This window comes from Aulonocara sp. 'chitande type north' Nkhata Bay, linkage group LG11, assembly GCF_057382095.1.
Source record: "Aulonocara sp. 'chitande type north' Nkhata Bay isolate Kocher_YH1m ecotype deep benthic linkage group LG11, A_spYH_male_GT1.1, whole genome shotgun sequence".
Lineage (NCBI taxonomy): Eukaryota > Metazoa > Chordata > Actinopteri > Cichliformes > Cichlidae > Aulonocara > Aulonocara sp. 'chitande type north' Nkhata Bay.
Window position 1 is genome coordinate 11112737 of NC_141354.1, and position 26319 is coordinate 11139055.

At 40.4% G+C, this 26319-nt stretch overlaps 1 protein-coding gene across 2 annotated transcripts in view; it reads right to left on the minus strand.

Annotated features, from left to right (window-relative positions):
- Positions 1-26319, minus strand: part of usp45 (ubiquitin specific peptidase 45) — a 44203-nt gene that overhangs the window by 13287 nt on the left and 4597 nt on the right. Inside the window, exons 4-8 of one of the 2 annotated variants that reach the window (XM_086310552.1) lie at positions 22367-22467; positions 21077-21177; positions 12078-12223; positions 9321-9416; positions 8978-9108 (exon numbers count right to left, since the gene is read on the minus strand). In XM_086310552.1, the coding sequence (XP_086166678.1) occupies positions 8978-9108; positions 9321-9416; positions 12078-12223; positions 21077-21177; positions 22367-22467 (575 nt within the window). Of the gene's footprint in view, positions 1-8977; positions 9109-9320; positions 9417-12077; positions 12227-21076; positions 21178-22366; positions 22468-26319 lie in introns of both variants that reach the window. The other variant, XM_086310551.1, reaches the window with a different exon arrangement.

Here is a 26319-nt window from a genome sequence, read left to right on the forward strand (position 1 = left end):
AAGACTAACTGAAGGATGGATGTTTGTGAAAACAGTGACAACATCAAACGTGGGAGTGAATCTGACTCAAAAGAGTCTGTTGTTTGTGCACAAAAACTGAACACGTTATCGAGTCTAGAAGAAAACCACTGAACACAAAGCAATTAGAATCCATGGCAAAACACGCAAAAAGAAGAAACCGTGCGTCAAGGTCTCTCAAGAGTTTTCACTGCTGGATCTGTGAAATCCTATCTGCCACTATAACTCCTCCTTTCACAATCCAGGTGGACGCAGTATAAAACTTATACACTTAAAGGACCAACAAACAATTTGTTAAAGTTATTTTGGTGGACAGAATATTTTCTTCATACAGTCATGTTAGCAGAAACCCAAACAAGACATTTTGAATTGTCCCTAGATATGATTTAAAACCAGAACATCAATGACAGAGTAGCTCATTAGGCTCATGACCCAAGACAAATCACAGATTTTAAATGTTTGTGCAGGGCAGAAAGAAAGCTGCAAGTCCACTTGTCGTTGGTTGGCTCTAATGCGCAATATAATGAGAATTAAAATCCACCGAGAAGTCGAGGACGCTTGCAAACAGTCATATCCAGGATCTTAGGTTAACAACTTCACTAAATGGCCTGAATAGAATATTGTTCAGTACATCATAATTGGGTGCTCATAAAACCACAAAAACAACCTTGAGCTTGAGCACAGGTTGGGTGAACTCACACACAGTGATCACATGTTTGATTATATTCTGACCAAAACTGTAGGAGGAGGAGCAATTTTAGTGAATGTGAACTAGGGCTGCCACGATTTGTCGACTAGTCACGATTACGTCGACTATCAAAATCGTCGACGACTGATTTAATAGTCGACGTGTCGTTTGAAACTTTGTACAATCACAAAAGACGCAGGAATAAGTGGCAGGATTTAAGAGTGTAATAACGGACTGAAACAGAAGATGGCAGCATTGCATGTACAAGGATGTCAGCTACCGTTAAACCCCGAAGAAGAAGAAGAAGAAGAAGAAGCTGTGTCCCAGAATTCATAGCGCGGCCCAGCGCAGTTTCCAACAATGGCGGCAGCTAGTTAGTTTTAATGTTACTCTTATTATTCTTTCTGGGTCACAAAATAAACGTTTAACATATTTTCAGGCGAGAATGTAGCTGTGTAAACCTCAAATATCTGCTCAGTTTATCAGGACACCACATATTTTCAAAAGCGCTCCGACGTTTTCGGAGACATCTGTTACCCACTAGCTCGTTAGCGAGCCGGGGGCTAGGCTCACTAGCGCCGTGAGAACACCGGACTCCCCGCAAATCGTTTTCAGACCCACCGCCGTCTTTCGCTACTCAGGTTAAATATATATGAGTCACTTAGATAACTTAAAATGTTATTGTTTGGCTTTTTTTTTTTGTATTTTATTTGTTCCTGAGTAAATCAGTTTGTCTGAGATTAAAGTTATAGTTTTTACACAGCTGAATAAACGTCAAGCAGACAGCTGATTATCAGAAGTGTGAGATGCTCCAGAATATACTCCAGTGTCCTGTTATATTTTAGATAGCAAGGAGTTTATTAATCTTCACCGAAACAATCTGCAAATTTCATTAAAATTCAATAAACTATCATCTTGTCTTTATTTTTAGTTAGCACAGACCTTAAACACTTAAAGCTGTAAGCTAATGATAGTTATATAAGAGCAGATGCTGCTGGTGCAATAAGCTGTAGTTTTACGTCCAGTGGATGATGATCTGATTAGTCGACTAATCGCAAAAATAATCGGTGACTAGTCGACTATCAAAATAATCGTTTGTGGCAGCCCTAATGTGAACAGACCACCAGATGAGCTCTAGCTCCATCTGAGTAACCCCATTACCAGGATGAACACCTATTTGCTACTAGCAAATGAACTGTGTGAAAGCAGGTCCCCCTCAGATAAAATTAAACATCTTCTTTTTGTGAAAGCAGTTGCTTATTACACTGAACTTCAATAAATTATAAATTCATTATACTTTATTATAAAAAAAAAATTATACTGGATGAAAAAAAAAAAGATTTAAATAAGTCTTATTAAATACCATTCTTCCATCCATAAAAAAGTAAAAAATAAATACAATGAAGCTCTCTAAGCAATATAAGAAGAGGTTCATAGGCAAGTCACCACTCCTCTATGTTGGATACTTCCACAAAACAGACTTTCTGCTGTGCACAAATCTTCTTGGTAAAGCGAATGGACACCATTAGAGTGGTTAGAGGGGAGGCTCTCCTTGGCTCCGACCCCTGGCTGTCCACGGTGAAGCAGATGTGAGGACAGATGCCAGGGGCAGATGGGTAGCCAAGGTTGGAGCTACTGCAACCTGTTGGGCCGAGGCAACCACATAACCAAAGGACAGGTTGGTTCAACAGGGATAACACATACTGAGAGGCCACATTCCTGATTAGACAACATTGAGGGTGGTCAGAGGTGGGCAGTGCGTAGTAGTGGGTTAACTCCTTTCAAGCCATTGTGGATCTTTTGCTATGCTATGATCTTTGTATGTTAAGTTTCTTTGTTTGCCAAAATGTTCTGAATAGGAATGCTGCACACCTGTTCCTGTCTGATGAAAGCAGTTAATCCTATTATAATTATTAAAAAGGAATGCAGTGTGTCAAATATAAATTCTGACCAATACATTCTCCTAATGACATTCCTAATCCTACTTATGTGGGAAGATCACTCAGACCAAAACAGCTTTTTACACCCTTGACACATTGCCATGAACAAATGGATGTCCAGGAGAGAAATGGCCAAGCACCTCTCTTCAACACAGGTCAGAACCTGTAAATCTGGAGGAGATCAAAGTTGCCCCACATACTCGCATCTTATCCTAATCTCTGTCTTTCATGCCTCTTTTTGTGCAAACAGAAGGCAACGTGCAGGGGTGAAGATGGTACAGAGAACATATGTTATTTACTGGCGAGCCTCCAGGAAGAGCAGCAAGTAAAGGAATGCCTCCATCTAGCTTTGCCAACTGAATTTGTTGATCAACTAAAAGAGAGAAATATGAAGACAAAACAGAGAGGAGAATGCGTGAGACAGAAAAAAAAGGGGGGGAAAGAGAGGCAGTGAAAAAGAAAAAAAAAATGAATGCACATGGTTGGTATCAGTGGGAATGAGGAGGTCTGGAAGTTCATCCCAGTGGAGACAAAGCAGAAGGGCCCTGTAGCCCTGCTCTCAATCTGGCCAATACAAACAGCTGCGGTGCTAACACAATTAATAGCCGGATGAGTTAGTACCAGACACAAGGCCACACAAGCTCCCCCCAAGTCTCTCACACACACACACACACACACACACACACACACACACACACACACACACACACACACACACACGTTTATTATTATTAGTCCTTTACTCTTAGACGGCTTTAAAACATTGCAGTTCAATGTTTGCATTCACTGCAGCATTTAAACACTATGAATAATTTCAAATTAAAAATAATAAACATTTGTTGTCACTCTGAGAACATTGTTAGTTTAACTACTGACTTCACTAATGGGAAATTGAGAGACAAACCCCCCAAAAACATTCATTCTGACTACATGGATTGGTCTGCACCCTCACTGATGCTGACATACTAGTGCTGTATAAGAGAAAGAAAACTCATATATCATGACACAGTAACGTATTTAAAGGTTGATTCGTCAATGAGAAATGGCACAATGTTTGAAACTGTAATATAAAAAGATTTTATGCCTATTGAAATATTCCATAAAAACGCACAAAAATTCTAGTGCAACAGGGAAAAAATACAAAGAAAAAAAAATCACTGAACCGCCATCAAAGATTGGCTTTGTACTTTTAATTCATATTTTTCTGGTTTTGATCATGAAGCTCTCAACATCATTATTCGAAGGTGTCCTGTGTTCACAAACCAGATAGAGAGCAGCAGAGCTGAGGGAAAGGATGTAAAGTTTCAATGCCAGCTTTGAATATGTGCACATGTCAAAATTATTATTCTTATTTTTATACCAACTCTGAATCTGTCTCTCTTCTTTTAATGTGGTGTGTGCTGTATGTGCAAGTGACCTGGATGCCAGCACTAGATGGGATCCATTGTTGTCATGTGCTATTTCTATCAGGGATGAAAGGCTTCTCACAAGGCTTATTTATGAACAATTTTTGAAAGATGTGAGTATGTGGACACAGTACACGGACAGAGAAGAGAGCCAGCATACTTTTCATTTTTTTGCACCACAAGAGTGTCCAGTGGCTGTCCTGAAAATGGAATCAGTCCTTGAAAGAAGCAGGTGTTGATGAATGCCCTCTGTGTGGCATTTTTTCCTCCAGATTGTGCATTACACATGTGTAGCTAATGCATCCAGATAAAGTGATGGACATTAATGATGAAAATTCTCAAAAAATTGTCATTTTTAATACTTAAGACATTTCAAGTCCAGGTCCAAAAAGGAAAACAGACAAACAGTTGTGTCTGTAATTTTTTTTTTCCCGGTTGTGCCACTGACTGGCTTTGTAGTACACTGGGTACAAGCTGGGACCCTCACTGGCACCAGATACAGAGTGTGGTGCTGGCCGTCCGACACACACTGCTTGGCACTGGTCTGAGCACAGACCAGACCCCGTGCTGTTGGCAGGAGGATGAGGAAGCAAGCTGTGGGGTACTCAGCTGGTTAAGGTCAAATCCATGTGAACACACGCACATTTAACACAAAAATGGGCTCGACTTCAGGATGAGCTGAGTAGAGTAGGTTGACTCATATGGCTGTTTCAAGGTGTCGGAAACAGACTGTGTTTGTCATTATAATTCAGAAGATTAGTGCTGTTTATTCCAACTTCTACCTTATTTTCAAAGCACAACAGCTCCAGCCTGCAGATTTACTTCCCTTTACCGAGAGTAAAGCCTAAATCAGAGTCTGCTCTGCGTGGGAATACTGTAAAACACTGGATCAGCCATGGCTATAATCATTAACCCCTGCTAAGTAGAAAAAAACCATTTAAACTGTGCTGATCACAGACTGAAGGCCCCATTATGCAGTGTGCTAACACAAACATACAGGGAAAGACTGATAAAGAAATGATAAAAGCGCTGTTAGCCCTCACAGGCCAAGGGCAGACCCAATCCTCTTTGAGTGAGAAGAACTTGCAGAGGATGGCAGGACATTTTCAGAGTACAGGTACTGTAAAGGTCGCTGCAACAGAAAGAAAAATGTCCCAGTAAACAAGCAGTTCTTGGCCTTGGCCTTTCAGATCAAAGGCTTTAGGCCTGAGTAAATGTAGATAGGCTGCTGTGAGGAGTCGTCTAAAAACAGGTGATAGCGCAGGCTATCATCAGGCTCAGAATCATGCATGTTCTGTGGCGTATAAGTAAATTTAAAAAAAGTTAAGTTGCCAATCACAACACTAACAAAAAAGCAACAAACAAAAAACAAAAACAAAACCCAAAACAACCCCCCCCCACCCCCCCCCCCCCAAAAAAAAAACAACAACCCAGACAAAACAAAACCCCTCATTAAAAATAAATATATATTGAACACTACATACAGCCTGAAAGGAATCTGCAGCAATTGTGACCAGAGACAAGTGACTACAAGCAAAATAACTGCTGGCGATGGGAAGTGGGCGACACCCAAGAAAAATTTCTCTCAATTCCAGGTGATAGTACATACATTAGAGGCTCGCCCAGACCACTGGAACCTGGCTATCCACAAACAACCGTCCGTCAGCTTCAAAGCGATGTGTGATGAATGCGTTACTTCAGTGTTCCTCACTTTTTGAATTGGATAATTTGGCTTCAAGACATCAAGATGGCGATACCAAAAACAGTCATCCCTGCTTCCTTGCCATAAACAAGGGGTTCACCAAAACGAATAGCTCTGCACGTTTGGTTTGACGCAACCATGAAGGGGATTTATGTCTCTGGCTGGAGCAAACCAGCAACTTTTCACCTGCCAAGTGAATGTGTTAACCATTACACCATGGGATGCAAAAAGTCTACATAAACTTCATACCTGTAAAAGGCTACAACATACAATAACTTGAATGCTTATATCTCTATCCATTAGATCAGCGGTCCCCGACCCCCGGGCCTCGGACCGGTACCGGTCCGTGAGTCGTTTGGTACTGGGCTGCGAGAGTTGAGGCTCAGGTGTGCAATGTATGGTTTTCAGGGTTTTTATCGGTTTTCAGCGTTATTTTGTTATCGTTTTGATCGTTAACTCTGTTTTCCTTGGTCTTTTCACGCGTGTTATGAATAAATCTTCTTTTTTTCGGTACCGGTACTAGTTTTATTTTGTTGTATTTATCCGCGACACCTTAAAGGCCGGTCCGTGAAAATATTGTCGGGCATAAACCGGTCCGTGGCGCAAAAAAGGTTGGAGACCGCTGTATTAGATTATGTGAGTTGAATTTACCTAAAAAAAAAAAAAAAAGTTATAAAAACAAAACATTGATAATAAAGTGCATCAAATATTATTGTCATTGGGAATAAACATGAACGCTGTAATTGAGCAATAAAATAAAATAACATATCCCCAGTTTCCCACCTCTTTGCCATTTGAAGCATAAAAACAATGTATTAAATCTGTCATTTTACTGTACTACAATAAAGCTGTATGGAAAAATGAATAGATTAATCATTTGATACAGTTTAAACAAAGAGTAGCATAAAGTGTGGTGAAGCTTAAAGTCAAATCTGTCTATTCAAATGTATTTTAGTGGAATAGATTAGTTCTACTTGAAATTAGACATGTATGAGTGCATAAGAGTGTGCAGTGCTTGCTGTCTGAATGCACAATTGCCTGCATGCGTTGCAGGGCGAGGTGGTGCCAGGTGAGGTGGCATCCCACAAACACACACTACACAAACACCCACAGAGGTCTGTCTGATAAAAGCTAGGTACCAGAATAACTGTAAAAGCCGCACCAGAGAACGATCCAGTCATCCAACATCAAATGCTCTGGTCATCCACCTGCACTACTAAACAGTGTGAGGCCCCAGCCCCCCTCCATACACACAAACACGGTGGACCCAACCAGCAGGGTACCAAGCTCAACCAATAAGTCAGCCAACCAGACACCCACACTTTTCATGTAAGAGCAAGGTCTGCCTGTCACACAGTCTGTCAGACCTTGGATCAAATGAGACACAGGTGGCACAGCCATGTGGAGAGAAGCAGGAGAACTACAAATGGCTAGCTACAGCGGTACAGTGATTTGAGTGCATGTTCCGTGTACGTCAAGGTTAGTGTGTGTGAAAGGCATTCAGCAGAGACCATGTGCTACTGGGGTCAGGCTGGTTAAAAGTGTGCACTGCTGCAGTAAAGGGATGAAAGCAGGTGGAAGCTGTGGCTCCTGCAGTGGTGATGGAGAACAATAATTATGGTGAATTCTGATGGCTTCACTGACCCTGAAACCAAACATTGGCAGGAGTCTGAAGCTGGTGTATGATGATTGGTGATTTTAGGTCCGCAATTACACAACCAGAGTTCAAAATGTCTGAAAGGTTTGTCAATAAAATCTGTGTACTCAAAGTACAGATACTTTTTTACTGTGCTTACGTACTATTTTCAGATATATGAAAGTTGTTTTTTTTTTCTGCCTACTTTTTGCTTTTACTCCCTACATTTTTTAAATATTTGTAAGTTTTTATTGATTATCTTGCACAAAGTATTTACATTAGGAGCGTTATAACATTCCTGAAAATAAGAAACCTGGCATTTATATGTATAGTATTTGTCCATACGCAATTTTGCTAAACATTGGAGACAAACATATGACAAACAATTTCAACTCCTCAAAGTTGTAGCAAGATGGAAGTGGTATGTCCCGATTGAATTTTCCAGATGTTTTTTATGTAAAATGTTTTTTTTAAAATAAATATCTGGTTGTGATTTTAATTGTAGGCAAAAAAAGAAAAGAAAACCAAAAAAACCGCAAACAAAACAAAACACACACACACACACACAAAAAAACAAGAAAGAAACCAACAAACCGAACAGTAGGACCGGTGGAAACAGCTGGCCCAGTCTTGATGGCATTTTCCACCTCATAGTTGTTTTACTAGGTAAGGTAAGCTATTTAGACAAAATTACTTCTTATCTCTTTAATATACTGGGTCCACTTAAACCAGGGTTTGTTGAATTTCTCTCTTTAAAGCTGCAAAGACATAGTGAGTCTCACCATTATAAATATTTGGTAGACAGTATGGTGCAGTTCTTGTATTCCTTCCAATGCTTGGAGCCATTTTCTTGTCAGGGTTTTCTTAGCTGACATTAACATAATTCTCAGTAGATATTTATCTGCTGGATTAGTTATATTTGGGAGGCCTAAGTACATATATAAGAAATCAAAGGGGATTTGTGTGCAGAAAATCTTTTTCAAACATTTGTGGATATCTTGCCTAACCCTAATTTTTGGGCAGGACCAGAATAGATGGTAGTGATTAGACTTCAGACTGCCACATACTCTGCAGGACCCTCTACAGTGTAGGCAACAGAAAATAGATACACATTTTTTATTTTCCTTCTTTGTCTTCTGATTCAAGATGAGTATCATTAGAATGAAAAAAGTTAGACGAAAGTGAAAGTGATTTCAATCTACTGAGATTATGTTATCATTACGTTAATATAGCACAAGGTTCAGTTAGCCTTGCATAAAAATAGAAGCATCCTCCACAGAAGTTTCTTACTTTAAGTGCATTTCTGAGCCTGTGCTTTTTTACTTGAGTATAGAAGTTGTATCAGTACTTCAACTTTTACTGGAGTATTTGTTACCAGTAGTATTTGTACTTCTACTTAAGTACAGAATGCCTTTGCTTTTGCCAACTCTGCTTGCTTCAGAATGAAAATATTCAAATCAACATAGCCTCTGCTCCAGCTTCACTAGCTTACATTACTTCTCATGTTCCCCACAGATGAGGGGACACATAAAGCAGAGGCTCTGGGTTCACAGGAAGTAGCAGGTGATATGAAAGGTTGTGCCTTACTTTTGGCAGAGTTGGTTGAAGAGGATTTTGGGATTGACACAGCCTTTCCCTGGATCCTTCATGTTGTGGAGGAAGGCAAACATGGCGGCAGTCAAGGGTTCTGGACTGGGCAGCACTACTGTTAGTGGACTCTGGAATAGGAAGAACACATGAAAGTAAAACATGTTGTTCTTATTTGAAGTAATTAGTATCTTGTTTATGAAATAAGGCCAGAAATACAGAAAACATGAAAATACTTCAATTTTAACTACTACTAAGTTCTAACAGCATTCAAAAATTTCTGTAATTATGCATATTAAAATATGCATAATTCTCCTTTATTAATGAGAATAATAAGCTGTACCAGATTTGTCTCTGGAGGGGGGCAGATCCTCAATTTGTACCCCTTCTCCTTCACCTCTTGGATAAGGTCAATGAGCATGTGTGTCTGGGACAGGTTCTGTGAGGAAAACAGAATCATGTTAAGACTGTTAAGCGGGGTCATTGTTTTCTAAAGGTGGGACTCGCTTATACAATATTAATGCAGTTTAACATTTTGCAATATACTGAGTACTGCAATAACATCTATTGTGATTTGTCACCTTTCCCCAACTGCAAATTATGTCCTCAAAGTTAGACTTTGTCAGTATCTGTTTCATTCATGTTATGGTTTTGTTGTAAATAATGGTCAAGCACACCAACACTGTCACTAAAACCTGCCATAAATGTTGCCAGTAAGTCTGCTATCAGTCTGCAATTTAAATTTGGGTCAAGTTGGCAATTACTTGCAATCATTTATGACAGTACAGCAATTAACTGTGATAACTCATTAAAACTCACATGTGAAATTCACATTTAACCATTACATTTGGACTTAGCAACATTCCTGCTTTATATAACCAGTATACAACCATTTGGCAGCCAGTTGAATCCTATGGAGTTGTCCTCAGTGACAAAGACTCATTCAGACTGATGGCAACATGCAGACAATCTGTCTGTATTTATGAATTAAACAGAAATTATTTTCACACTTTTGACAATCTTTCAGAGGGATTGCAGTCGGTCCAAGTCAGACTGGAACTGTTTGCGGAAACATTGCCTCTTGCAATCAAAAGTTGTTGTGAGGATCTAACACTCTCAAGGTCTAAGCAACCATTTACTCACCACAAGATGCAGAATGTGAAAAAAGGGCAATTTTTAAAAATGTACTGAAGATCCTATTTTGTAGTTGTGTGACTGAAGGTAGCTTTGTCAAACCAAGTGTGTCCAGTGTTGGATGGTTTTTCGGTTAATTTTAATTAGCTAACATTATCTCAGATGAGGTAAATGAGGTGGGCCCTCTTTTTTTCTAAGTATTAGAATTTATTTAATAAAATATTGATATTTGGTGTCTTTATATCCATACAAAATAACACAATACCAAGCTGTGTTGATTTCCCCCACCATATCTGACACTCTGCCTCTGATTCATCAGGTGCATTAGATCAACTGGTTTTAACTAGAGAATATTGTACATTAAAGAAGTGGCTCCAACTGATCAAAACCACAGATTCTAACATTTTCTTTCATAAGGCAAAGAAACAAGAAAAGCTATAATGTTTTAGAGATATAAAAATGTTTCTGCACTTAGCTTGTGGCAATATCATGTAGTCAACTAAAATAGCTGCGCAACAATGTTTTCTCCATTTTAGTATGATTTAGAAACTTGTGTCGAGTTTATCACTGAAAAAGGCAAAATTATCTATGATCTGTATGAATTAAATGCAGAGAAGATCCTTGGCGAGGAGATTGCTTGAAGCAGTCATTGTCCCTTCATGTTAGAGAAGCATCTTTTCCTCCCTTTTCAAGAGATATTTGTTTTGTCACATCCTGGCAATAAAGACTGTTGCTATGGAAAACACACAATGGAGCTGGCATTGTGAACACAGACACAGCTCATCCTCTGACAATTATGTGTTTTCACCAGAAAGATTGCAATTTTCAAGGAGACAATACAAACAGACAGGGAGAGGGAGGGAAAAGCATGTAAAGCACGCTCACTCGAATTTCAATCAACGAGGGAGACCCTGAGGGTGATTAACAAAATGGCGGAAAAAAAACAGCTTCATTGTTGAAGAGGCATGTCAGTTTGCAGTCACCATGACATGACCAGGGAAAAACTGAGGAGGGCTCTATAGCTGTGCTGTGCTGTGAACGTGCTCTGCACCAACCGAGTGCCAGTTGTGTACAGTAAAGTCTGGAAATATTTGTACAGTGATTCAAATTACATAATCTTGGCTTTGAATGCCAATATCACATCAACCACAGAGGAATCACAACTATTTTTTGTCCAGAGTCATCCATTTTCAAGGTCTCCAATGTAAGGTCTAAAATAAAATGTCCATTTTAAATACGTTGAGTATCCTTTGAAAGCAATGACTCCCTGATGTTTAGAATCCGTGCACCTCCCTAAAGGAGGAGCTTGATACTTTGTGATGCTTTTCCAGGCCTTTATGCTGTAGTGGTCTCCAGTTGTTTGAAGGTCTTTCTGGCTTTCCAGTATTGCAAGTAAGTGATAGACTTGGCCATTGCAGTAGTTCACTTCATTACCTTCAAAAGTGTCTGGATTGCTTTCAGAATATGTTTTAACTTATCTTTGAGTTGCAAACACCAACCAGTCAACACTGTTGAAAGCGAGCTGACAATATAGTTGATACGAGTTTTACTGTCTTTCAGATCATAGTATGCTTCAGGCCACAGATCACTTGTTTGCAACTCGTGGTGAACACCCTGTGTTTTTTCCCTCCTTCACAGTGTTCTTCACCTGGCTGCATGTTCTCAAGCAGTTCTTCTTTACCATAGAAAGGATACTATGATCATCCACCACTCTTGTCTTCCACAGATGTCCAAGAGTTCATGCACATTTACTATCTATGGCTTCTTTCTTTTTAAAGGATGCCACTGGTGTCACTTTCCTTGGGAGCTGTATGCCAAAAACAATGCTTCTGAATATTTTAGTGTTCTGTTAATGGCAAAAGTTTCTCAGTTCTTGAGTTCTGACCCAATATTATAAAAAGAGTAAGATTCAAGTAAAAACAAAATCATCAAGGACGAGTAACAGAAACAGAATAGCAATACCAACCTGCATAACAGCATTGAAGAAGCAGGTGTTACCAAGGTTATTGATTCCCTTAACAGGGACCAAAGCACTGCTGACTGAGCTCTTGCCTTTTGGTAGGTCAGCATAATCTGGTGGTTCTTCTCTGAGTTTTATGATCTTGGGTGATACTGCTGGAACACATAAAACAAAGAGGTACAGTAAAAGGCTATAAGTTAGAGTTAAATGGCAGGATTATAGTGTGCACGTGGTTTTGAATTAAACCTTAATATTATTTTTCATAACAAGACTGAAGTCAAGATGCACCAAGTGAAGTGGGGGTCTTGAACAAATTTCCATTGTCCTGGAATACTGGCCAAAAAAAAGAAAGAAAAAAAAAAGACTTTGCCTTGCACCAAAACTGGGACTGGGAGTAAGGTATTGGGATGGCAGCTGGAAGGAGAGCTGGGTCATTTGGGAAAGCAGATGACAGCTGTAGAAGTTTCCGCTGGTTAGTGGTGGAGGAGTGGGGGCTGGGGTTGGAGAGATGGCTCTCCAGAGCCAGCTGTTACTCCTGATCACCAATGAAAACTAACCTTCCACAGAAAGTAAGACACAGATGGTCAGAATCTAACAGTGGCATACAGCTTGCTGGGGACAGACTAGAGTTAGTACTGGAGCAGTGTGGGCTGATGGCGTGCCAGCAGCTAGCAATATAGCTAAAACCATGATGGGTCAACAATAACACGTTACTGACACATGCTAGTCTTCTTCACTAGTTAACTTATTGTTCTTAACATGACATCTTACTTTTGGAGTTTATCATGGTAAAAAATCATGAATAAATAAAAAACATAAATATGTGACAGTTGCAGCTTCTTCAGGTAAAACGCAGCTGTTGTTCAGAAACAAACGCCGATGTGGGAACACACCATAATCCTCTACAGATTGGCTTTTTTAATTTAGCAGCCTTAGGCACAGAAAGAGGTCTACGCAGTGAACCAGCAGTAATGAGAATACCAATGTAGCCATTATCAACTCCCTAAAACGATCACTGTACACAGCTGAATACTGAAATGAGAAACAATGAATGTGTTCTGTTTGGTATTAAAGAAGAAAATAGACTATTTTAAATGCTAAACAATAACCAAGCCAGGAATGAGACACACAAGCAACTCAAAAATGTACTACTCTTTAATTAACATTACCTATTTGCAGTGAAGAATGAGAAGATATTTCAGTCAGAGTGCATTTCATTTGTCAAATTAATTCATGAATATTTTGAAAGATTTATTTGTTTGTCTGTCAGGAGAAAGCTTTTCTTTAATTTCTCTAATGATCTGGAAACTTGATGTTCATCATATTTTTGTCTATTTAGTCCTAGTACTTTGGGATTTTCATTAACAGGATCTGTTTTTCTGCCTTAAACAGTAAAGGGCAAAAGCATTGAGCCACCGTTCATTTCTTTATATTTTGCTTCCCAGCAACCAGACTTTCTTGTAATCTTTTAAACTGGTCTTGAGCAATAGTTCTCCAGGCTTTCTGAAACTCTTCTGAAGCTCTTTTTTCACTCATTTTTTAGAGGAATATTTTCTTGTTTTTGTTTATTTCTTTGTTAATCCACTTAAAAAGAAAAAAAAATGCACCTAAATTAAGGATGAACCAGTGTTGTATCCATACATAACAGATAACTGTAATAGCAGCCTGTTGCAATACACAATTTGTTTCCTTTTCTTCACTAGAATGTGTGAATAATGTCAGAATCACAGTTTTGACAGGTATATAATAAACTTTTTGCACCAGCAAGGTGATTACCAAAGAGCTATTAGCTGAAAACTTGGTATAAAATATCTAGGTATGATGCACCTAAAAAGTCATCATAGCTCAAAAAGAAATATGATGCATCTGACCCTTCAGTTCTACTGTTCACTAAAGCCTCATCAGAAATGGTCTCACTGGAAGTGTTGCTGGCAGTTAGCCATTCTTAAGGAACGGAAACAGGGAGAAAAGGCTTATACAAGAACTGGACTGAAGATCAGTGGCAACAGTACTGATGGAGTGATGAATCAATATGTGAAATTATTAGTCAAAATCTTTTCAGTATTTACAGAGGTCAGGAAAGATTTACCACAGTGTCTACAGCCGTCTTAAAAGCACGCTGGAGGCTCTGCCATGGTTTAATGCTAAATTTCAGAGGATTGTGTTGGAGTGCTTCTTAAAAAATAATGAGCACATGAACTTGTTAGAATTGTACAAACCCAGTTTTTGATTTGTATCCTGTACTTTCCTTTATGTTTGCATATGTTTAAATGGTCAGAGGGCCCGGTGGCGCCAGTGTCCGGCAGCCTCGCCTCTGTCAGTGCGCCCCAGGGCAGCTGTGGCTACAATATAGCTTGCCGTCACCAGTGTGTGAATGTGTGTGTGAATGGATGGATGATTGAATGTAGTGTAAAGTACTTTGGGGTCCATAGAGACTAAGTAAAGCGCTATACAAATACAGGCCATTTACCATTTAAATAAACCACAACAACCATTTTCCATTTTCTAGAAAATTAGTAGTATATATAGAAATAGTGGCCAAAGTCTTTAGCCCAGTACGCTATAATGAGGCAGATCATCTTGTAGATGATCCCCCCCCCCCCTGTGGTCAGAGTAAGGCACAAGTGATAGAAGTGAACACGGACAATCCCTGTTATGACCAAGACTGCAGCAATCTTTCAAGCTGGGTTTGTAAAAAGCTAAAATATATTCTTTGATGCAGTACAGGACAATTGAAATATGCCATTTGCAATACGCTCTGAATGGCATCCATATTATCCAATTGTGTATGTTTCTGTTCCGTGTCCTGTTTGTTTGTATATGTCTTTTTGGCTGCTGTTACAACCAAATTTCCCCTTGTGGGACAATTAAAGGATTATTCTATTCTATTCTATTAACATTGAGAACTGAATTCTTCTTAGCAGTAGTCAGTCCTCAGTGTAAAGAATTTGTGAATACGCCAGCATGATTTAAAAAAAAAAAAAATCTAATAGTTTGTTATTGTAGTATTAAAAAAATTCAGAGTCAAAGGATTTTCATGTCATTTTAATCGTATTTAAAAAATATTGCTGAACAGAAGTTACAACAGTTGACGTAAAAAAAAAAAAAATTCAATGAGTTTCCTACTGCATAGAAAATATAACCTCTCTTCTGAGCTGATAATAAGACATTTCATTACAAAATGGCAAATTCTTGCAGGGACTGATGGAAGCACTTTCAGGTCCAAAGGCTGTTGAGAAATCCAATAATTGCAGAGAAACACAAAGAGAGTTTGGTCCATGAACACTTTATACATATAAGCGAGTCAAGAGAGCAAGGTAGCAGCGAGGTCACTAGCCTGAACCTGCTTATGTCCAAACCGAGAAATTCAATACAACAGTAAACCTTTAAAAGAACCTGCACCTTTGCTCTTGCCATTCTCTTCCTCAAAACAAAATGGCCCTGCATTTGCACATATTGAATTTATAGAATCACTCTTTGTGCATGTTTACTGAAAAAGCTATTCAACATACAGCGATAGGTAAGCCCACTCTTGGCCGCTACCAAGCAAGCTTTCCCTCCCCAAGGCCAAGGGCATTAAAACGACCGTCCTGGTCACAGTCGGTGGAATGTGAGCCTTGGACTTTTATTTGTGGCCTTAAAAATTTGCATTTTATACTAAATCAAATTCCACTAAACAGTGTCTAAAAAAAAAAAAAGGTCAGCTTTTCTTTTACATAGATTTGAGAAGAAATACCACAACAACTCTGTCACAATGCACAGTGCATAGTTTTTTTTTTCCGTTGTATTTTCTTGCCTGCACCAATGCTGCTGCCTTAAATTATATTGCTTTAACAGAAAATATTTAGCGCTGATGAGAAATGAAGCAAGCGTATTTAAGCTTGTCCTCTAGATTTGGGATCAAGAAGGCAGGGGCGAGGTTCAGCTTGTCGGGACAACATGCTGCTGAGACGCTCCACCCAGTGGTGCTAAATGCATCTGGCTCTCTGTGCTGGCAACATCTGGAGGCCTATTTTCAATTTCAATATGCAGCCATAAGGGAGCTCCCATATGTCATCACATACAATGCATGGAAAACAAGTGGGGATGAGGAAAGGCCATGGCCTGATCGAAGGGAAAAAAAAAAATCGGTGTATTTTTGGAGTTTTGGTGTGAGACTGAGAAGGTGTGAAAAGAGACATTTACGCACGTATGGACAATTGAGCAGAAGAGATAGTTGAGTGGGAGTAAGAGTGTGTAAATGAGCATGTCTACTTGTTGTGGTATTTGAGAGACACAAAAATCAACAAAGTGCAACTTGAGTGCGAGAGCCGAGACCTGCACTTGAGCTAAGAGAGAAGCAGAGGAATGAGGGAATGAAATGGATGGAATGGGGATGCCGATGGACACACACTGCATCTGGGACCGTCACCCAAGGTAAACAATGTTCAGGGAGCCATCTGGCTGAGACTGGAGGCGGAGGAGGGTGTGGGGGAGCGATTGGCAGAAGAGGGCAGTGTGGGGGAGTAGAGCGTGGAGGGAAGGGTTGCGACGAGCACAAGCATATGGAAAAGCAGATTTTTCCTCTCCCCGCAGCAGTCAGCGCAGGCAAATGTCAGCATGAGCTGCATCCACGCTTGACTGTGCTGCACTCGGCACCACCACCTGGCTCTCCTTGCTCAGCCACCGAGTATGGGCAGCAGTGACACTGTGGAGCCTTTCCCCAGGGCAGAGGAAAGCATCGTGGTGCTCGAGCTCACCCACATGCATGCATATACACCAACACCTCCTGTACTCCCTGCTCTTTTTCACACAACGGAAATACAAAGAAACATGCTTACTTTGGCAGGGAATATTACTAAAAGTACTTGCAAAAGAGAAAGAGAAAAAAACAACGAACTGCCTTACATGTTCGACATTATCAAGCTGAAGCAAGGCTAACATCAGACTAAAATTCAAGCTCACAAAACAAAACATAACCAGTTTTGTTAAAAATTAATATTTTCAACTTTATTTTTTAGCAGTAGCGCACCACAAAGACTTTTTTTTTTTTTATATCTAAGAGAAACTTAATGTAAATTTATACTGATATCATCAAGACAAAACACAGGAGTCTGCAAAAGTCTATTTTCAAAAGGCCTTTACTCTGCCTTCTTAATGCAGTTCACAGGGCTGGGAGACTGTCAAATGCAAAGGCCAGTGGGCGTCATCCACGTTCACTTACAGTGCAGCAGTGCAGAGGGCCAAGGCCGGCTCACTTCATGCAGAGCAGCCAGTCAAGAGGAAGGCCAGGCAACACCAAATGTCTTATTAATTTGCTAATTTGTTGTGACTGCAGGGCATGAAAAGCCCGTTTCCTTGCCATCTGAGGCCAAGAGAACCCAGTGCCATGTTACTTACAGACACACACACATTTAAGCACACAGATTTTACTACCCACTATCTGGCCTACTTTCATGTGCGGTGGTGGGAATAAAGACAGAAGCACTCTTGATTACCTCCATGAAAGCACCACCATGGGACAAGCCTCTTACTGGCTACTGACTCGGCAAAGCTAAACTGACAGTAAACTAAGAATTATGGCTTACAAAATTAACAACCAGGGTGAGGAAATCAGGTGAATAAAAGTGCCGTAATCCAACTACAGAATATCTCTGACTTAAGCCACGGTCTCAAAACTGGAGGCTAGAAGTGCAATTCTGAGTACAACAGAGACAAACAGCCCTGGTGCAAACAATATGTAAATATTCCTCATATAAACATGTGATAAATTTCCCACCATGACAGCAACCTATTTAGAAAAGGATTTAATGTGAGTGTGACCAACACCACACAGCAATAAACTTTTTGCAAACAAAACTGTTTTGGCCTTTGAGAATTGGAGAAAAAAAATTATAAAAGGGAAATGAGAGATAAATCCATGTTATTTCTGATCCAGCAACATTCAGAGTCAGCCACTTAATGCAGCTTTGATGTGCTGACTCTTACCTAGGGGTCCGTGTCTGTGTCAGCAGATATGAGAACATGAAACTTCTTACAATAGGAAAAGAAACAAAGGCAGAGCACATATATAAGTTGTGCAGCTACATTTGTCTGACACGACTGTGCACTGTATTCAGGTCAGTAGTAGTGATGCTGCAGTCTGTACAGTTCTTTACTGCATGCCTCCTATTGGGAATGCAGAAAATGTTGGGCGTACACACAGGGCAACGTGGCTGGATATCAACTAAAACTGTGTGAACTGGTCTGGCGCTTTTAGAGGAGAGTGACCGAAGCAACAACCTATGAGAGGGAAGGATATCGCAATCTGACATCAGGTCAAAGTCCTCCATTTAGAATGTTTCTGGAAACATGCAACAAGGTTACCTTCACATCCAAAACTTAGGAATGTCGACTATAGCAAGCTGTCAACCACACAGCAATGACACAACCAATGAAGCACATTATATGTGGATAAGGCTTTACTGGTGCAAGTTCATGTGCACAGGGTGGGCTTTAATTAATGTTAAAATTAATGTTTAATACAAGGATGTTTATGATGATTTGGCTATGTTAAAAAAAAGAAAAAAAATTGTAAAGCAACCCTGAATCATTTTGAAAGATATTTAAAGAAAATTGCTTGAATACATTAATACACACATGCAGTCCAGTGATACTGTATATTAACACTCAGATTTTCTTACAATTATAATGCAAAGAATGACTCGATTCACAACAAACATTTTAATTTGCTCCACAAAGACTCCCCAGCTGCCTTACATGCTGCATTCTAGCCCCCCTGAGGTCAAGTCGCTTTTTTACCCGGGACTCTGGCACTTGAGCTGAAGGCCTTGATGGTGAGAGACCACAGTTAATCGACTTTCTTTCTTCCTGAAGCTGTTGTTGTACAAAATTATTATAGATTTGGAAAAAAATCCTTGCTGGGCTCTTTTGTGCTTAGGGACTATAGGAAAGAGAAAGAAAAAAAAAACAGAGTACAACAGCAGCTTCTTGAGAAACCCTGGCCTCCACTGAAATGCAATTTCACAAGCTCCTCAACAAGCAACGACCATCTATTTTGCTGCAACAATGGCTGTCCGCTTCTATACCCATTTGGCCGACCGGTGTGGAACAATCAGGTGGCAAGAAAGGTGACAAAAAGGTGACACATAATTCAAAGAAGCAGAGCTGCATGAAAGCTGTTGGTAGCTACAGTCCAGCTCGGCAGATCAATCCCCACCAACAACGGACTGTGGCCTGGCACTGTGTACAAAAAAAGGCTATTCCACAGACATAGGTATATAAAACAAAACACGCAACACTGCTCACCTATAGTCTTTAAAAATGAACAACACAAAATCAAAAGTGTATACCTATGTAAATTTGTCAACCCACCACATGTCTAACTTATGAATTCTCTGTACATTTCTTTTAGAGTCTGTGTGTAACACACACTATGTAGACACTTTTAAAACACTTCAAAGAATCTGAATTTTTCAGGTATGTAATGTACTTAGAGGAGAAAAGACATTCAGATTTATTGTGCCAGGAAGAGCTTGTACTCTGTGCTGCAAAGAACACTTTGTGCCAGTGAGAATTCAGTTAAGTGTATTACTGAAACTTAAAGCTCTTTGTAGAGGCCAAGTGTATAGTATGAGCTGGAAGAAAATAGGGTATCTGCTTGACTTGAAAGTTATTTTTAACATTCGGCGTTATGTGTATCTGTGAATGTGTGTGCATGTCCACTGAGAGTTAACGCGCTCCAGCTGTTAGGATCCAGTTGCTCAGACTTGTTGAGGACCCTGGCTCCCACTAGTGCAGCACACAGGCCCAGAGGTGGTGAGACATACAGCAACTTAACAGAGGAAGCTAGGGACAGAAACGGATAGCGATGGAAAGACAAAGAACGACAGATCACAGGGCTGAACCCTGCGCAGCTGCGCTTGTTCTTCAGGGAACCCAGCCGGGGAAGCAGCGCTCAAGCGCTTAATTCCACAAATATGTGCAGTCATGCAATATGCAAGGTGGGGGCAAGGGAGGGAGTGAGGGGAGAGATAGCTGCAGAATCAATCTTGCAACTTCCACAGCCATGGCTTAGATTGGGGACCAGCTTGCCTGGGCCTCAGTGGCTGGCCTCTGGCCACTGGCAACTGGGCAGCATGCAGCGGGCGATGCAGAGACGGCCTGAGAGACTGAAAGTGATGATGCCCACCACCCTGATCAACTACAGTCTGCTAGGAGGTCTTTCAGCACGCCAGCACAAAGCAAGAGATGCACACTGAGCTGAAGGTGTAGGTACATGTAAGTATTGAGAATGGGAGTTGATGTCTATATGGATGACTGACTCAGTGTGGGGTGGGGGGCTCAGGTGGTCTAAGTGAGGGAAAAGGACAAGTCTGAAGGTAGTAAGTAATGCTGAAAATGCTGCAACTAAAATCCAACTCTATTCTACATCTAGTTCTTAGTATTTCTAGTAAGTTTTATTGCTTTTAATGACAAGTTTGCTGCTCTAATTCAATTTTAGACCGACAGAAGGGTAGAAAGAATATTCTTCAAGCACTTAGCAGCATAGAAAAGCAAAACAAAACAAAACAAAAAAATCAGACAACCATTTCACCCATTTGAATAGTGTGGGGTGTCTCTGCATGAAGAACAGTAGGTCAAACTTCACATGACCATTGCCACCAGGGGGAGCAGGTGTACTGCAGCCGACTGCTGGAATGTCAGCCCTTCACTTAGAAGAATAACTTTTCTGATAGGAGCCCGTCTTATTTGTGGATCTGGCCACAACGCAGCCGCTAACTGGCTCATATACTGTTATTGTGCTTTTGCCTTCTACTCATAGACACAAAACCTAGACTGACCAGAATATTAAGCAAATTATGTAACATGAGATGTATTCAACTAAAGAAAGGATCACCAGTTTAAAGGAATGATAAATCTTGAGCTACACTGTCATTTGGCCCTGCTGAAACTGCAGTAAGCATGTACGTTTTGTATAACTGAGGCTTAATTTGACAACAGTGGATGGCCAGAAAACACCTTACCTGATGTTGCCTTGACAGAGTGCTTTTGTAAAAAGTCCAGGCTCTGAGCCAAGGCCTTCTTGTTGCAATGAGTCGAGAGCTCTTCACTGCATTCGAAACACCTGTCACAAAGAGAGAGGTTAATAAGACCGGGTTCATTTTACTTTAGAAATTAATAAGACAGTATTTAACATCCGAATTGCTTGGCTAGAGTGGAAAGCAGTTTAGAAATCATGATTAGGGATGGGAATTGATAAAAATGAATCAGTGTTGGGGTCATTACTCAAAAATATATTACATATATTACACAGAACACCTTTCTTAAAGTGTTCTTCTACTTAATTACTTCTACTAAAAACTACTCATTACGTTACTTTCATGTTACTCTGTAAAATGATCTGAAACGCAACGTCTCATAATTACCATTTAACTACATAAACCTACAGGCTACAGCCCCACACACCAGCACAAATCCCTATCCTAATAAGAACACACGTGATCTTTCTCTTAGTATTGATGTATGAACACAAATCAAAGATGAAAACCAGAAAAGAGACTTTAAACTGATCGTCACAGTGATTTTACTGTAGAAACATGAACAGGTAGACACGGAGGCTGCAGCCAGACCGCTCAGGCTCTGTTACCTGTTGAATTTAAGCAGCGGCTTCACCGCGAATAACTGCTTACTTTATCACGGTGCTGTTCTGGTGTCAGCATTTACTCAGCTTTAACATCCCATCTAGCTTAGCACAGTGTCGGTGAAAGTGCTTGTAAAGAGCCAAAGTTGTGTTAACAATATAATGCAGTTGTTTCTGTCTTGGAGCAGTCTCCACTTCATTATCGTGCTCTCATCCTTTTATGCAATAAAAATAAAAGTAATGTCCATATCCATGCTGTAAACTGTGACACTTTTTTCCTCCCCTGACACACAAACTGAAATCAGCTGATTGCAGCAAGAGCTCAAGATCTGATAAGCAGGATCGATAAGCAGGCAGACTAATGGTTCCAATGGATTGGACTACTGGGAGCTGGTTCTCGATTACCATTCCTAATTATAATGGTGGAAAACAAATTTTATTTTATTATTTATGAGCCTAAAATGATGTAAAATAATTTACAAATAAACAAACTGGTCTTAGAATTGTGGTAGCCAGGATCAAAAAGACTGCAGGTGCCTGTTGTTTTCTATTTGAGCTCACATGCTGGCAGCATTCTGACACATGCCATCGCAAGGTGACAAACAGGGCACCATTGTGTGCAGCCTTTGCTTCTTTTCATGACAGTTCACAATTAACTTCCTGGGTTTCTCACCAGGCCTTCCATGTGCTCAAACTGATGGTGATGCAGTGTGACTCTGGGTGGAAAGCCTGTTGATGCTTCACAACATGCTGGATCCCTGACTGGTTACAGCCCTGTAAAAACAGAAATCTTTGTTGGCAACCATAAAATACACTCTGGGCTCACAACATTTAAGGTGCAACAAATCTTCAAGAGCACAGTAGGGTCAAAATCTTTATTCAGGGTCATGTTTAGACTTCCTCTTTTCTTGAAAGTTCCAACAGGCCTAACCACTTCATTATGGACATTTTCTTCACTAGCCACGTACCCTAGGCAAGGCAAGGCAAGGCAAGGCAAGGCAAGTTTATTTGTATAGCACAATTCAACAACAAGGTGATTCAAAGTGCTTTACAGAGACATTAGAAACAAGAACAAATAAAAAGCATGATTTAAAATTGATTAAAACAAGCAAATAAACTAACTAACTAATTAACAAACAAACAAACAAACAAACAACAGTATATAAAATCAAAACAGATAAAATCAGAACAGTAGATAAAATCAGTAGTTAAATGTAAGTTTTGAAATTTAAGCTTAAAGTGTGGATTTGGTGCTTTATTCAAATGCAGCTGAGAACAGGTGAGTCTTCAACCTGGATTTAAATAAACTGAGTGTTTCAGCTGATCTGAGGCTTTCTGGGAGTTTGTTCCAGATATAAGGAGCATAAAAGCTGAATGCAGCTTCTCCGTGTCTGGTTCTGACTCTGGGAACTGATAAAAGACCGGATCCAGATGACATGAGGGATCTGGATGGTTCATACTGGGTCAGGAGGTCATTGATGTATTTTGGTCCTAAACCATTCAGAGCTTTATAGGCCAGCATCAGAACTTTAAAGTCTATCCTCTGACGGACAGGCAGCCAGTGTAAGGACCTCAGAGCTGGACTGATGTGGTCCACTTTTTTGGTCTTAGTGAGGACTCGAGCAGCAGAGTTCTGAATGAGCTGTAGTTGTCTGACTGATTTTTTAGGTAGACCTGTAAAGATGCTGTTACAGTAATCAAGCCTACTAAAGATGAATGCATGGACTAGTTTTTCCAGGTCCTGTTGAGACATCAGATCTTTTATCCTTGATATATTCTTGAAGTGATAGTAAGCTGACTTTGTTATTGTCTTAATGTGTTTTTCTAAGTTTAGGTCTGCATCCATCACTACACCCAAATTTCTCGCCTGGTTTGTGGTTTTTAGATGTATAGATTGAAGTTCTCTGGTGACCTGTAATCGTTTTTCTTTGGCGCCAAAGACTATTACCTCAGTTTTGTTTTTGTTTAGCTGGAGAAAATTGTGGCACAACCAGTCATTGATTTCCTCAATGCATTTACCAAGAGCCTGTACAGGGCCTCGGTCTCCTGGTGACATTGTGATATATATTTGTGTGTCATCTGCATAGCTGTGATAGTTTATTTTGTTGTTGTTTATAATCTGTGCCAGTGGGAGCATGTAGATGTTAAACAGAAGGGGTCCCAAGATGGAACCTTGGGGAACTCCACATGTGATACTTGTCTGCTCAGATGTGAAGTTACCTATTGATACAAAGTATTTCCTGTTTTCTACGTATGTTTTGAACCAGTTTAGTACAGTTCCTGAAAGACCTGTCCAGTTCTCCAGTCGTTTGAGTAATATGTTGTGGTCAACTGTATCAAATGCTGCACTGAGATCCAGTAAAACTAGGACTGACATTTTTCCACTGTCTGTATTCAGACATATGTCATTAAACACTTTGGTCAGAGCGGTTTCAGTGCTGTGGTTCTGTCTAAAACCTGACTGGAAGGCATCGTAGCAATTATTCTGTTTTAAGAAGTAACTGAGCTGTTGAGAAACTGCTTTTTCAATGATCTTACTTAAAAACGGGAGATTTGAGATTGGCCTGTAGTTGTTCATTTGTGTCTTGTCAAGATTGTCCTTTTTCAGTATAGGTTTGATTACAGCAGTTTTTAGTGATTCTGGAAACACACCTGATAATAAAGAAAAGTTGACGATCTGTAACAGGTCTGACTCTAAAGTCTTTGAGACCTTTTTGAAAAAACTTGTTGGCAGGACATCTAAACAGCAGGAGGAGGAGTTCAGTTTACCTAAGATGTCCTCCAGGTCTTTGCTGTTAATAGGTTGAAACTGTTTCATGGTGTTTAAACAGTTTTTTGGTGGACACAGTACATATCCTGGATCTGCTGTTGATGTACCAATTGCTTGTCTAATTTTTTGGATTTTTTCAGTGAAGAATTTGGCAAAGTCATTGCAGGCCATGGTCGAATGAAGTTCAGCTGCCACTGACACAGGAGGGTTTGTTAGCCTGTCAACTGTAGAAAATAAGACCCGAGCATTATGACTGTTTTTAGTGATGATGTCAGAGAAGTAGGACCTCCTTGCATTCCTCAGTTGTAAATTATAATTGTGAAGTTTCTCTTTATAAATGTCATAATGAACCTGGAGGTTTGTTTTTCTCCATCTGCGCTCAGCTTTCCTACACTCTCTTTTTTCATTTTTCACCAGTGTGGAGTTTCTCCATGGAGACTTTTTCCTTCCAGAGATAACCTTCACCTTAATGGGAGCAATAGTGTCCATTACATTTAACATGTTAGCATTGAAGCTATTGACGAGCTCATTGACTGACCCTCTGGGCAGGTCAGGTGTTAATGGGAAGACCTGGTTAAAAATTGCACTACTGTGTTCAGTTATACACCGTTTTGTGATCACTGTTGTTGATATATTTGTGTGGGCTGAGATTTTACTTTCAAAGAAAACACAGTAATGATCAGACAGGCCCACATCAGACACAGTAACCTTTGAAATGCTCAGGCCTTTGGAGATCAGTAGGTCAAGAGTGTGTCCTCTATTATGTGTGGCCTCTGTTACATGCTGAGTCAGCCCAAAGTTGCCCAGAGTGTTACTCAGGTCTTTAGTCCCTTTGTCCTGAGGGTTGTCCACATGAATGTTAAAATCCCCAGCAATAATTACACAGTCAAAATCAACACAGATCACAGACAGCAGTTCACTGAGGTCATTAAAAAAGTCTGTGCAGTATTTGGGAGGCCTGTAAACATTAAGAAACACAACTTTGGATGGGGCCTTCAGCTGTAAAGCCACATATTCAAAAGACTGAAAACTTCCAGGAGATAGCTGCTTACATTGAAATGATTCATTAAATAAGACAGCAACCCCTCCTCCTCTCCTGCTCGCCCTGACCTCACTGATAAAACTGTAGTTAGGAGGGGTCGTCTCGATGAGAACAGCTCCACTGTTACTTTGGTCCAACCAAGTTTCAGTTAAAAACATAAAATCAAGGCTGTGCTCAGTGATTAAATCATTAATTAAAAATGTTTTTCGTGTTTGGGAGCAGTCTGTGGCACACAAGGTATGTTTACTATGTTTAAAGATCTTTTAGAGTGCAGCTCTCTGTGTTTTGACCAGGCCACATGTCTCCTGTCACCTAAAAGTACAGAAATTTTAAAACCTTCTAGTAAACAGGGTCCCAGCTTCTCCTGGGAAAAGTCATCACTGCCATAATCCTCGCAGCCCGGACCCTTCACACATCACGCATCAGACTGCGGAGACAGGGCATGAAGAGGAACTAAGGGGGGCGAGGCTGGGCAATGTGACTTCGATTGCTCTGTTGAGGGTGGGGCTCGATGGCGAACCTTTGGCCGCTCTGGTGGGGGGTTTATGGGGGACAAAAAGGGATTGGGACGGGGGGTAGATCTGAGCCCAGCATTGACCCGCTCCATCATCTCCTCAGTGAATTTCAGGTGTGGGGAGGAGGGAGAAAGGGAGGGGGAGGAGGGTGATGGCCTGTCAGGGGTTTGGGGGACTGGGGAAGGTCGTGGTCCCTTGTCCTGGTCGTTGGTGTTGTTGAGAGAGTTGGAGGCAAATAGGGACCCCTCTTCTTGCCTTAGATGTCTCTCCTTTCTGAGGCTCTTCCTCAGATGCCATGG